This window comes from Sciurus vulgaris (assembly GCF_902686455.1).
Source record: "Sciurus vulgaris genome assembly, contig: HiC_scaffold_629_arrow_ctg1, whole genome shotgun sequence".
Classification (NCBI taxonomy): Eukaryota; Metazoa; Chordata; class Mammalia; order Rodentia; family Sciuridae; genus Sciurus; species Sciurus vulgaris.
This window is the reverse complement of record NW_027632956.1, coordinates 1,261,149-1,275,868: the sequence shown is the minus strand read 5'-3', so window position 1 is coordinate 1,275,868 and position 14,720 is coordinate 1,261,149. Positions and strand designations below refer to the sequence as shown.

At 42.0% G+C, this 14,720-nt stretch overlaps 1 protein-coding gene across 1 annotated transcript; it reads left to right on the top strand.

The window, feature by feature from the left end:
* Positions 1-252: 252 nt before the first annotated feature.
* On the top strand, positions 253-681 carry LOC306652120 (endogenous retrovirus group K member 6 Pro protein-like; the record flags this gene model as incomplete). Its single annotated transcript, XM_079125174.1, has 1 exon — positions 253-681. The coding sequence occupies one exon, from the start codon at positions 253-255 to the stop codon at positions 679-681; it is 429 nt and encodes a 142-aa protein (XP_078981300.1).
* Between the last annotated feature and the right edge of the window lie 14,039 nt (positions 682-14,720).

Here is a 14,720-nt window from a genome sequence, read left to right as displayed (position 1 = left end):
TGACAAGCTGGGGCCTATATGCTAGGATTGTAATAAAAAAGGACATGTAGCGAAACATTGTCTGTGAGATAATAAGCCTTTAAAGCCAAAAACTCCTTCCCCTAAATGTAAACAAGGATATCATTGGTCAAAGAATTGCAAAAGGAGCAATTTAAACTTAAAAAGGGACAACCCTCAGCCCCTCAAGTAAGAGGGACCACTGCACTTCCCCAGGTGTACTGGGTATTGCCAATCCTGGACACAAAACCTCAAATGACCATCGACTTAGATGGAGTTCCCATTAAGGGTCTAGTGGATACAGGAGCAGATATTACCATCATTGACTCTGCTACCACCTCAAAAATGCAATGGAAAACAATAGCTGGTCCTAACATTCAAGGAGTGGGTGGTCTCCAACCTACTGGTCAAGTGTCCTCCTCTGTGATTTGGCAAGACCTCAATGGCAAAAAGGGTGCTTTTTGCCCCCTAATCACTGATGTTCCCAACACTTTATGGGGACAAGATATATTAGGAATGATGAATACTCTTTTGACAATAGACGATAAGGCCTTTTGTGATGACATGACAAAATATATCTTTCGGATACACAGCCTCCCCAATTCTAAAGGCCACTGTTCCATCCCTTCTAAAGCCCGAGCCCAATTCCCATACAGTGGGACACCCAAGATGACATATGGGTAGAACAGTGGCCGATTCTAGAGCCTAAACTTACCATTCTAAAAATGCTGTTGGAAGAAGAGTTAAAACTTGGGCACATAGAGCCTTCCACTAGCCCCCATAATACTCCTATCTTCATCATCCCAAAAAGAAATGGTAAACATAGACTCCTGCAAGATCTTAGACCTATTAATAAACACCTGATAAAGAAGGGATTCTTTCAGGCAGGACTCTACCACCCCGCTAGTATTGCAAACATTTATCATATAATTACTATAGACATAAAAGATTGTTTTTTCTCAACTCCTATTGCACAACAGGACAAATCATATTTTGCTTTCATGGTTTGGGAACCTAATACCGGGATCCCAGCACAAAGGTACCAATGGACAGTACTGCACAAGGAATGAAGAACAGCCCCCCTAGTTGTCAATAGTTTGTTTCACATGCAACCAGTTATCTCATTAAACAATGTTTAATAATGCACTATATGTATGATATCTTACTTGCCCACAGAGATAGTGCCACATTATTAACTTGTCTTAAGCAACTCTTGGCCAACCTCACTACATTGGGGTTACATGTGGCGACTGACAAGTTTCAGCACCAACCACCCTTTGAGATTTTAGGATAAAAAATTTCATCGAAAATTAGGCCCCTCAGACCAACTATACTTATAAAATCTAAATATACCAAAAATAAATTACAACAGCTTTGTGGACATGTTAATTGGCTCAAACCCTTTCTGCCCATCCCTCCAAAGGACTTAACCCCCTTGTTTGACTTGCTCAGGCAAGACTCCTGCCCTTCAAAGAAAATTATCCTAACTCCACAAGCCCTGCAAACAGTTAATCACATCAATAACTGTCTTGCTGACCTCCAAACACAATGTTATGATGAAAGCCATCCCCTGCTAGGAATTGTCTTGTTGTCCACAGGGGAACCCCTTGGTGTCATTTTGCAGGAGGATGGCCCTGTGTTCTGGGTAAATCTTGTGTGGAGTCACTTTCACAAAATCACAGCAAACTGGAAAGTATTATTCTTACAGTACTTAAGATAAGATATTATTGTAATAAGGTCTACAATGCTGAGCCAGATACTCTGGTATTTCCATTAATACAAAATGAAATCTTACACCTCATACAGAACAACACTCAATTCCAAACCTTAATCTCTGACTTTCCAGGACAATTAATCACCTTCCTCCTAACAAGATACTTCAGATGCTAAAATCCCTAGATATTTCTCCTCCAAAAAATGCCTTCCCTTCCTCACAACCCATACCCAATGCCCCATGTGCATTTACCGATGTGAATAAGCAAAAGTTTGGGGTACTTATAAAAACAGTAAATGAACCAGACATCACACATCTAGAAAACTGAACAGGGTCTGTTCAACTAGATAAATTGAGGGTTGTAATTCAAGTATTTCTTCTATGCCCAGAAACCCCCATTAATATATCTTCTGATAAAAAATACACTGTATAAGTGGCAAAAACACTCCTCTTTTCTGTGTTCAGACCAACCAATAAACCAATTGATCAAGCCCTCCACACCTTAAAGGAACTTACTAAAAGCAGACAGTTTTCATGATATATTACCCATGTATGATTCCACACAAATCTGCCAGGGATCATTACTCAGGTTAATGATAAAATAGACAAACTTATCTCCTGTTACTCCATTTCATTGAGTGCCTTAGAGCAAGCACACATACTACATACTAAGTTTCACATGTCAGCTAGCAATTTGAAGGTTTTGTTTCCTGAACTCACTTTGGCACAATGTAAACACATGGTGCAAAGCCTGTAAATATTGTGCCCCATGGCACCACTTGGTCTCTTACAACCTCAAGGAGTTAATCCTAGAGGCCTATTCCCTAACAAGCTCTGGCAAATGGATGTTACCTATATTCCTTCCATTAGCAAATTAAAATATGAACATGTCAGTGTGGATTCCTGTTCCAAGCTCACTTTTGCTATTAAACAGTCTGGAGAAAAAACCTCAAATGTAATAAAGGCTATACAAATGGCTATGTTAATGATGGGAGTTCATTGGGCCATAAAAATTGATAATGGGCCTGCCTACACCTCTTCCAGCTTCCAGCAGTTCTTAACATCATGGGGTATCTCCCACACAACTGGCATTCCATATAACCCACAAGTGCAAGGAATATTTAAAAGGACCAATCGCACATTAAAGGAAATGTTGCAAAGACAAAAGGACATTCATATATGCCTGAACCCTAACCTCACACTCACACACATTCTATTTACATTTAATTTTCTCACATTTGATAGCAATGGTGTGAGCCCCGCATATAAACATTGGGGCTCCTTTCCTTCTCTTATCCCATTACCCCTGGTATACTGGAAATACCCACTCACAGGCACATGGCAAGGACCACACCCTCTTACCACCCTCTTATCACTTGTGTTTTCCCAGAGTCCACTCCTAGCCCCATTTGGATACCAGCCAGAAATGTCAAGTGAGCCACCACTAGCCAAATTCCAAAGATTAAGCCTATCAGACAAGAAATGACATCGACAGCCCCTGCATCAAAGAGCCCACAAGATACCACAGGGTGACATAAAGGCATTAGCCACCCAAGCCATGGAGATGTCAACATCTGGGGACCATAGCCCAGACACTCTATTCTTACTCATGTGTGCTATTATAACTGCTAACTCTCAGGTAAGTACCACACAGGTAAGTTCTCCCACCCATCTTTGGACACTTGTTCATCAACCCCCCATACTTCAGATTGTCCATAATCAGGCTCCTTCATTTCCTAGGATTTCCACTGTGCCAAAAGCCCCAACAAAGGCACCCATTAACATCAGCATTGATATAAAGATTTCTCTAAGTTTCTTGCTTATAAACACAACTTTTACAAACACATCACTTCATACTGATGATCACATCCAATTCAATTATCCAAGTAATGGAGGCAACTTTCTACAGTATTGCTGAACTAATAACATCCTTTGTCTCCTGAATGACATAGAATCCCTAGAAAGATGTAAGGTGAGTGATGTAAGTCACCAAAAGGCCAACAAATCAGGTCTTGGTGGTCCTACATTGGCTAATCCCATTTACTTTCAGGGACCACTAGACAACATTGAGGAGACAGATCTCTATCCAGATGCCCCCAATGCACAATGAAGCCCCCCCCATGCCTAATGTACCCTTCCTGATTGTTCCATACATAACACATTTAATTACCCTCTGCCTCATGTTCTATGCCATGGACCCTACATGACTGGAATTAATGGAACACTGATTTATCATGATGCAGCCATTCCTGTGGTTTTCATTGATCTATCATTCAATGATTCATCTGCAGCCATGGTATTTTACTTCTAGGCTGATAGTGCTAGTAACCCCTTTGGCATAAAAAATCTATGCAACAAGTACACTTGCACAGAACTTTCTCCTCTGAAATTCCTGAATGCCACTGTATATGGAGATAAAGGCCATTACCACCAGAAAGATAAAGTGTTTGTACATCCTCCATTTTATGTTACTCAAGTTTCAAACTTCAATTTGACTACCCTCACAGGTGGCATGATTAAATGCACACAATTAAGCTGTGCTCTTGATAACCATATGGTTATTAACATCCCACTTCATATCATGGTTCATACCCCCTCATTTCTGTATACCATGGTTACTGACATGGATCTAATGTTTCCTATCATGTTAACAGAATCACTCTCCTCACGACCATCAGTTGGATCCACAGATGAGAAGACTTTGGAATCTCTGCTGCCATAGCTGCTGCCTTGATTGCCTCCACTGCTGCTACAGCTGCCTCCACTGCTGCCTTGATCCAGTCTGGATCCACTGCTACTGCCCTTAAACAAACTATGCACACTTCCTCTGATTTTTTTCTGTGGCCTTACATCATTAGTCACACTTACTTTTGATGGCATACACAATTTACAAGCCAAAATAGACATAATGCAACAGCAAATACTTTATTTAATGGCAACAAAAGTTTTTTGGTGTGCCATTATCGCTCAGCCTTCATCTGTTTATATAACAGATGTTACTGTTCATAACCTTACACATGCCAGAGATTTACTTGTACAACAACTGAAGGCTGAATGGTCACAAAAATTTCTCAATGTAACACACCTCATTGAACAGGAAATCACAAATATGACAAAAATCAGGGTTAATCAATTTGATACAACTACAATACAACAAATATGGTGAAAGATAAAAACATGCTGAATCCTACAAATCTGATAATGTTAGGACTAATCTGTATACTCTTCCTTATAATTCTTGCAGTTTTTATTTAAGAACTGTGGTCCATTTTCAACAAGAGACTCACGAGGGATCAGGTTAATCAGGTCCTCCTGAAGGAACCTCTTGTCAAAATTAATAAAAATGGGGGAAATGTTGGGAGAAATCCTAAGTTTTGGCTAGCAGCTGTGAATGTCTCAAGTGTGTAAGGAAAACCTTCACACATTCATGCCCATCAGGAATACTTTTGGAGAGGAGCATTCGACTCTGGTCACTTAGGAAAGTAAACAACTGTCCCCAAGTTTACCTAGTTTTTCCAGGGGAACCTGTATAGGGGCCTGGTGGTCTGATTCCCCGTGGCACATTGTGATTGGGTTAAAAGTCTATAAAATATATGGTTTCTGCTGCAGGTTTCTCACCAAAAGCCTACATTTACCCAACTCCCGGGGATTGGGTTATGGCTCCATTGGCTCTTACCTGCACCTGAGCGAGCCAGGCACACACCCCTACAGGCCTTCCTCAAAAGTTCACCAGAGCCCATTCAGGTCAGCATCCTGGGTCTATCCTCACTTGCTGCTCATCCTGCATGGCCCTCTGGGTCTCTGCATTGGCTCTATTACACAACCACCCCAGCACAACTAGTTTTTCTGTCCTAGCTCAAGACAAAACTTGTTTGTTCAATGGGGCCCTTACATTATTAAAAATGTGTTGTTAGCACTTTAACATGACATATTTAGAACTGGAAGTGAAGCTCAGTGGGAAAGGAAGTATTTAACAGTTGTGTATCTCTGAGTTCCATCCCCAGCACCTAAATGTATAAAAAATAATATAGGCAGGTCCACTGGCAAATGCCTGTAATCCCAGGGGCTCCAGAGGTTCAGGCAGGAGAATTGCACCTCTGTCACCAATCTTTTTGTAAATGGTTTTATTAAAGCTTATTTTGAGACATAAAATTTTGTTCATATATCATCTAGGTGACTTTATATGACATAGAAGTTTTGGTCACAAAAGAAATATGTCAAGTTAGCAAATGCTTCTCTTTCAACCAAATATGTGAAATTGCTCCATTTTCAACATTACCATACACATTTGATCTCATTTTTATCAAATTATTTTCCTTTTTCTACCACTTCTCCCTCTTCCATTTCTTCCATCTACATGACTATGAAAGCATCTGCAATGATATAACCTAATGCTAATTTTGGTGTGGGGCACAGTTTTGTGGTAGTTTCCACCTCTGTCCAGTTTTCCAGTATTCTGCTGTATGCTTTGAATTCTTTTTAAGAGTCTTTATTCTTTTTACAATACAATGTAATCAGTTTTCCAAAAGATTAGCACTATTTTTGCAGGAATTTGGTCATTGAATGACATGATGAGGAAAGCACTTTGCATAGAACAAGCCCTGTGTTGGCTGCTAAGGAGAGCACAGAAGACTCTTGTGTGCCAAGTAGCTGTACACATTGTATACTGGGAAGGCTAAGAGAAGCTGTTGAATGTCACAGAACTAGATAAAAGCACAGGGCAACGCCTACACAAACACACACACCTTTAATTCTACTTATTCTCAAGCAGGGCAGGGACCTTGCTACTTGCTCACCTGTGTCTCCTCTGATTCCATACTCTGCCTGACACATAGTTGGCATTCAAAATATGTCAACTTTATGCTTATCAAATATTATCAATTGATTTGTTTATATTGTGAGACTGACTTACAGGTGAGCAGAGTGGTTCAAGGTCATCCATTTACAATAGGGGTTCCTGATGTGACCATAACACATGTTCAGTTATCTTTCAATTTAAGCAGTGTCTGAATCCACTGGGAAACTCTGCAAGACCCTTTTCATTCCTTTCAGATGGAGTTCTCAAGGAGAGTTATAGCAGGTGGGTGGCTGATAGGTGGCAAGTAATCAAGTGAGATTGAGTGAAGAGTCAGGCTGATCAAGAAAGACAGAGTCATTTGTAATGCTATTGAATGTGGGTGGAATTGGGTCAAGCCAGACCACAAAAGATTTTAGGATTAGAGGGAAAACATGTGATCCCTCTGTGTTATAAAGGCCAGAAAAGGAGGATCCAAGTGGTCAGAATGCACTAGTTCAAGTCGATGGAGTGGTCTTGGCAGTGCAGTGCAGAGTCAAGTTGAGTCCATATGTTGGGCAGAGTCTAAAACAGAAAGTTGACTACAGCTGAAGTAAGGGAAAATGAGAGCCCTGGGGAGAGTTTGTGGCCCAGTCTAGCCCAGAAAATGGCTGGAGCTGACAGAGCAGAGCTGATTGGAACACAGAAGCTCAATTGCTAGGAGAAGTGGGTGGGAATGGGCCTCAAGGAAAGAAATGGAAGAAGCACCTGATTCACGGATTCTCAGGTGAGCTCAGTCTGAGAAACATGAGCCCAGGAAGACAACAGACACTGTGGTGGGTGCATCTGTAGCAGACAAAGAGAACCCAGGGAGCCCAGAGGGCACATATGCTTGGAAAACATTTTGAACAATGCTGTGGGCCAAATGGGAAAGCAGGATCCTTAGTTTTCTTCTGCCTTAGATATGAGCTCAGAGTCTTTTCTGATGGAACTTCAGTTTCTCACTTTTACAATTATGCAATGGAGCAAATAAGAAGACACTATGATGAAGCCCTCCTTAGTTTCTCCCTCTTACTGGATGTTGTTGACTTTCTGTGTACTCATGTGGGTTGGGGGTTCATGGGGTTTTTGTGAGGGGTCTTGGGGAATGTCTTCATAGAGACTTTTTTCTGGGGGGAGTAACCATTCTCTGAGGCCCGTTCACAGAAACTTTTCCTCATGTTTTCTGTGTAAATGGTGAAACCTGGAGGTCCAAAGAGCTTAAGCAAGTGGTGTAGCTATCACTGAAGCCTAGGTCAGAGGCCACAGTTTACCTCACTCACCCCTGGTGTGGGGGATTTTTAGTGCCTGGGCAGTGAGATAAGCATAGTTGGGGGAGGTGACCATGACCCTTTCCAAGGTTTACCTAGAGGTACTCAATGCATCTGTAAAACAGGACAAGGAGCAATGCCTGCTGCACAGGATGGTGAAAGGCCAAGCTCCAAATTTTATGATTCTCTAGAAGATAATTGAGAATGAGTGGGTAGGGTATCCACATTTTGACTGTAATTATTTAGTTTTAAATATAAAAACATACTGCTTTTGTATTTTAAAATAAAACTATTAGGTTCAACAGTCTATTATAGGCATAGAGGACATAGATGTGAAAGAAACTTCTAGGAATTATTGCTTCCATTCTTCTGAAGGCTCCTGTTCCACTGATGTGGCCCAAAAATAAAGGCATTGAAAGGACATGGAGCTTTGATGAAACCCCAGTTATCATTGAGCAGTTGTGCTTCCTCGGATGTTGGAGTTTGAACATTAGAGAAGCTCACCAAGGCAAGCATAGAAAGTAAGGTTTATTTAAATAATAGTAACATAGAGTTCTCCCAGGATGAAGAAGTGGACCACAGCTGGAGTCCTGGTATTCCAAGAAGTGAGCACATCTTGCTACTTTTATACATTTTGGTTTCCTGTGCTCTCCTGCCCTCTTCCCCCTTATCTCCTTCCCGTGAAGGCCCAGAATATGCAGGTGTGACAGCCAAAAGCTGAGAAGCAGGTGGGATGGAAGGGAAAAGGTGGAGTCATCCAGGCAGTAGCTTCCCAGGACGCATTAATTAGCAACTTTTACTATTCCCTGCAGGAAGGGACAATTCCTGGAACAGATTACTTTAGCAATAGGTTGAGCAGGGGCGAGTTATCTTGTTAAGGGATGGGGAAGGGCTCTGGAGGCATAAGCATTTCAGTAGCCCCAAGAGAGACTTCAGCATAACAGATTCAAACTTGTTGGAGGCCGCTGCCCTGTAGGGCCCACAGTGGTAGCTGGCCTCACACTAAGATGGCGCTGAGAAGCCCAACCACAAAGAAAAACAACTTTAAGGAAGTGCTTTCTATTGGCTGACTGATATCCTCCACGTCCGTGCTTAGGTCGTGATCAGTACATGTCCTCATTACCCACCATTAAGTCTCCACGAGCCAAACGCCTGACCCGCTAGGTGATTGGTTGTTACATCCCACAAAGCTGTGTACTTTTCGCGGTGGAGAGGGGCAGCAGCTGCACGACAAGAGAAGAAGAAGATGGGACAGCAGCTGTGGGATGAGAGAAGAAGAAGAGAGAGCAGCAGCTGCACGAGAGAGAAGAAGAAGAGAGAGAGCTGTGTGGCGAGAAGAAGAAGAAGAAGAAGAAGAAGAAGAAGAAGAAGAAGAAGAAGAAGAAGAAGAACAACAACAACAACAACAACAACAACAACAACAACAACAACAAGGTGATGGTGGCGGTGGAGGAAGAAGAACCAGGCACTCAGTTCAAAAGCTCTCCCATTAAAAATAAAGACCTTAAAACTCCATCTGAGAGCTGAGTCTTTATTGTACTCGCTGGACGAGACAAGTGGTTCCGAAACCCGGGAACCCTCAAAAAGAGGTAAGTAATATCCCGGTAAAACAGCTGTTAAAACTAAAACAAGTCAAGGAAAATAAGTTAAGAAAGGTTAAAGCAGTATACAGGAAGCTGGGTAAAGTAACCCCCAGGTACAGGGAGCTGGGTAAAGTAACCCCCAGGTACAGGGAGCTGGGTAAAGTAACCCCCAGGTACACGGAGCTGGGTAAAGTAACCCCCAGTGGAGCTGGATCAAAGAGGGCCCAGGTACAGGGAGCCGGGTAAAGTAACCCCCAGTGGACTGGCCAGGTATTAAAATAATAAGATTTTGTGTGTTTGTTGTTTGTCAAGAGTTCATGTCTTTGGTCGCATTGTATTGTTGCAGAGCATTATTGTTTTTAGTTATTTTAGTGTGGCTTAGCATTGTAGTGTGGTTAGCATTTAAAGCTTTAGAAAATGGGCAGTGAAACATCACTGATCAGAATGGAGGGTCCGCTTAGAGACTTATTAAAAGCAAATGGAACACCGCTAAAAATGAAGACTGTGAGGCTTTTCCTCAGAACAATAGAGGAAGCTGCGCCATGGTTTTTAGATGAGGGACTCTTAAATATACCACAGTGGGATCACTTAGGAGAGGATCTAAGAAAGAGGGAGAAAGTAGAACCATTGCCGGTGGGCACGAGCACAATTTGGACATTGATTCGCGGGTGCTTAACTAACCCAAGGCCATGTTTACAGATACGCTAGAAAAAGGAGAAGACATTTTAGAAGAGATAAAAGAGGAATGATCCAGAACCTCTGAAAGATTATCCAAAAGAGGAAGTTCCTCAGATGAGAAAGAACTTTCAGAAGAGGAACTAGAGAGGATAGTCAAAAAAGAGGAACAGGAAAAAAGAAAAAAGTCTAAATTCAATATTATACCAACAGGTAGACATGTTACAACAAGTTATGGGATTAGGATGTATTTATACTACCCCAGGACTATGTGTTACTACTGTTGAGTGGAAAAATCAGACACATATTTCTAATCTCACAAGACAGCTTGGTATATACCTAACCTCAAACTAGTCTTATACTCTTAATAACTTTACCACTCAATTAGGATTAGAGATTATTAAACTGAACTATACTAGAGTTCACATTGAACCTATTTCAGCAATCTTCAAATCACTCAAAAACGTCTTCAGTTTTACTAAAATATGGGCAGACATCATGGCTCTTGGAATACTTATGGTACTGGGATTTGGATCCTATGCCTTATGCACATAAGACATCAACAACAGGGAGAACATCAGACCATCAAAATGGCACTTATGGTGCTTGAAACTGGCACATCTCTCCAGGTGTGACTAAATATGATGGATCGGTAGCCAATGACGGATAAGCAAACAGAGACATATATCAACCTAAGACAGGTCCTCATCCCAGGAGGGATGAGATACCAATGATGGGTAAGAATATGTTCTGCTGTTATGCAACCTAAGACAGGCATGATCCCGGGGATCCAGAGTCACAGATAGGCTCATGGGGGCCCATACCAACCTAAGACAGGGTTTTGACGCCTGGAGGTAAGAATTCCGATGAGGTAAGGATGGTGCCTGCCACTTGAGCTATCATGATGACCTGATCCTAAGCCCATTAATAAAACAGAAAGGGGGAGATGTTGGAGGCCGCTGTCCTGCAGGGCCCGCAGTGGTAGCTGGCCTTGCCCTAAGATGGTACTGAGAAGCCCAACTGCAAAGAAAAACAACTTTAAGGAAGTGCTTTCTATTGGCTGACTGATCTCCTCCATGTTCATGCTTAGCTCGTGATCAGTACATGTCCTTATTACCTACCATTAAATTTCCATGAGCCAAACGCCTGACTCATTAGGTGATTGGTTGTTACATCCCATAAAGCTGTGTAGTTTTCACGGTGGAGAGGGGCAGCAGCTGCGCAACAAGAGAAGAAGAATAGGGGGCAGCAGCTCTGCGATGAGAGAAGAAGAGAGCAGCAGCTGTGTGAGAGAGAAGAAGAAGAGAGAGAGCTGCACAGCAAGAAGATAGGTGATAAGAGTGAGACAGGAGGAACCCTTAGCACTGAAGACCTTCTGCATCCTAACTGTGTTACTGTCAGCACCTGATGAGGCCACAACACAGACTTCCAAGACAAGATCATTTGAGAATATTGGGTAAAGGGCACGTGGGTCTCACTTCACCATTTCTGACTCTGTTTGCATCACAATTACCTCAATAAAAATCATAATTAGTTTAATGGACACCATCTTCAAGACAAAGTGAAACTTATTAAATTATCAAGATGTAAATGGTCCCAGCCAGAGTTTGGTACAGAGGTGGACTGAATTGTGGTTGTCCAAGATGATCAGTTCTTAACCACAAGGTGGTTGGTCAGGAGTACAGAGCAAGGGCATGCAGGACCTATGAACATCAGGTGGTCATCATCAATGGGCCATACTCAATCTCAAGTAAGTTTATGGGGCAAGAATATTCAAGGCATTTATGTCTGGTGAGTGTCAGACATGAGATAGTGGGTGACAAGAGCACAAAGATGATTCTCACATTTCTCCATGGAGAACTGGATTGTAGGAGCAACATTTTCAGAGCAGGTGTGGGTTGAAGGGAAGATTGATAGAGAAGGGTTTACTTCTGGATGTGGTGAGTTTGTGTTCATTGGAAGACACTACAGGTGTCATCTGTCAGTTGTATAGGAAGGGCTGAAGTTCATAACTCACACTGGGATGCAAATTTAATGGAGATTTAGCCTCTTGGTCGAGATAAAGACATAAGTTTCAGAATAAAGTTCAGAAGAGAAAGAAGGCAGAATGCATTTCTCAAGAAAAGAGCAATATATTTTAAGAAAGAGCCAGTGATCAACTGTGAACATAATCAAGACATAATCAAGGATAAATCCCAATTCAAGTATTAGTGAACTGGGTATCACTGGTGACATGGAAGACAACTATGGGCAGAGAATAAGCTAGTTTTAGCCAGTGTGGTCTGAGAATACAGAGTGAAGAGGACTCATGTGGATCCTTGAAGCAGAGAAGCAGAATAGGGGGTGCTGAAGCTGAGGGGGACTGGGGAATGAACTGAATGAGCAGTGAGAAGAAGAGGCACAAGATTCCTGGCCTTAGGCGCAAGGAGGGTTGAAGACAGACAGGTCCACCTACTTGGATGTGTGAATGGAGAGCAGCACCAGCTGGGCAGAAATTCACCACTCATCTACTGTGAGGGAGATAAAATGACACAGAATGTTTTTGAATTTGGAACTGCAGTGTGATGAATAAATTTGTTGTTTTGATGTAGAATAGAATGAAAACTTGAGCAGTTTAATAACTGGCAGGCTATGGTTTTGCAGGCTGTCATACAGAATTTCTTCTTATGAACAATTGAACATTGAGGGTTGCAGTGGGTGCAGTTCTCTGTAGCAAGATAAGCACAGTAGAAGAGGAAGGAGTCAAATAAAATGGAAAAAAAAAAAAAAACAATCCCACTTCATACTTAGTGCAGGAAAAGACTCTGAAGTGTATGAACTGAATTCTTTAGGCTGTTGACAAGATTGTACTTATGTAAGAATTATAAAATGTACCCTCCAACAGGACTGCACTATCTCCCTTGCCTTGATGTATCCCAAATTTGCTTATGTATAACACTAAAAGCCCTGCATGCATGGGACTCAGGCTTTGGGAATTACCATTCCAATCCTTGGTAACACTAATAAGCTTGCTTCCAAATCTTGGTGTTCTGAACCTCATTTCTCACTGCATTTTCTTATTTCAGACTTCATTGTGACTGAGAAAGGCAAGATGATCTGCAAAGGAAGCACATCAGGGTCCACTGGCACTCATTTTCTTTATGCCCACCACCTAACCCCATGCCTGGGACAAAACTAGTAAGTAGATTTATTTGACTTAAAGGATTACTGTTTCCTTAAAGCAGTCATTCATTACAACCAGCGAGAAACTTCTTTAGGATAGCTACCTGAGAATGTACTGCCTATTTTCTTTCCCCTATACCTTTAAAACTTTTGAACCCAAGGGCACTGCCAGCACTGTGTCTCTGCACTGCTGAAAGCAACCCTGAAGGCACAAAAGGAAGGGAGAGGGGCAGAGGGTCCAGAGGCAGTCTGCTGTTTCGGCTTGCTGATCAGCCTGTACTTCTGTGGTGACTGTGTCCCCCAATCCTGATAATCCACTGTCATGATCAGCAAACAATAAAAATTTTGAACCTGATTGAGCTTCCAGGAAGACTATCAAGACACAATCTATGCAGAAGGCACTTGGTATTCTCTCCTGACCTGGATTTCCCTATGAATGCACCCTCAATCATCTGCTCCCACAGAGCATCACAACTTACTTTGGAGGGGTGGATTTCCTCAGTCAGCCAGGGTGAACCACCCAACTCACTTCTAGGCTATAATATTGAACCAAATGAGAGCCAAATTGAGGATAAAATTAGTTTAGGAGATGACAGTCACTCCTTCCTTGCAGCCTGAGTATATTGCTCCCACCTGACCCCAGGTCACTGGTCACTTGTGCACAGTGAGGGATCTCCAGACTTGTGGACTTGCCCTGGCAACACTGAGATGATGGACAAAAGAAGATGAAGGCCTTCAGACTGTTTTTGGCTGGTGGAATGAAGGGAAGGGTCCATGCCCTTCAATGAAAGGTACAGTATTCATACAGGATAGGCAATGAGAAGTCTTGAAGTACGTTTGGTTTCTTGTTCATTCCCAAATTTCTTGTTTCAGCAAATGAGGATCTCATTCCAATCACAGGAACTTCACACATTCCAGTTTGTAAAACCAAATCTTCTCCTCTGCCTCTCCCAGGCACTCTAGGTGGGTTCAAACCCTGCTTCCTTCACTGGCTTCCTTCACTGGCTTCCTCCAATAACTAATGTGAGTCTAAATAGAATGCAATTCCAGAGTGTGTTCCTGGAACCAGTGACACCCTAACATTGTGCACAGGGCCATCCTCAGGAAAAATCGGGCTTTTAATTTTTGGCTTGGATGGGTTCCAGGATCCCAATTGATATCAAAACCTAGGGATGCAAATGTTCTTTATAGTAAATGGTGTAGTATTTATATATAACCTGTGCATGCTCTCCTGTGCACTTTAAACCATCTCTAGATTGCCTATAATACCAAATATAACACAAATGCTCTCGAAAATGTTAGGTAGCATGGACAACAAAAATGTATGCTTTTGTTTAGTACAGATGAAATGCTTTGTGAATATTAGCATCTAAATTGTTTGAATATGAGCTGCACCCTAAGCCCCTGAAAGGCATAAATGTCTAAATAATAAAACTTGGCCTAATCAGAAAGGCCCAACCCAGCCTAAAGAAAATGGGGCTTACTTCTTTCACATTTCAGTGCTA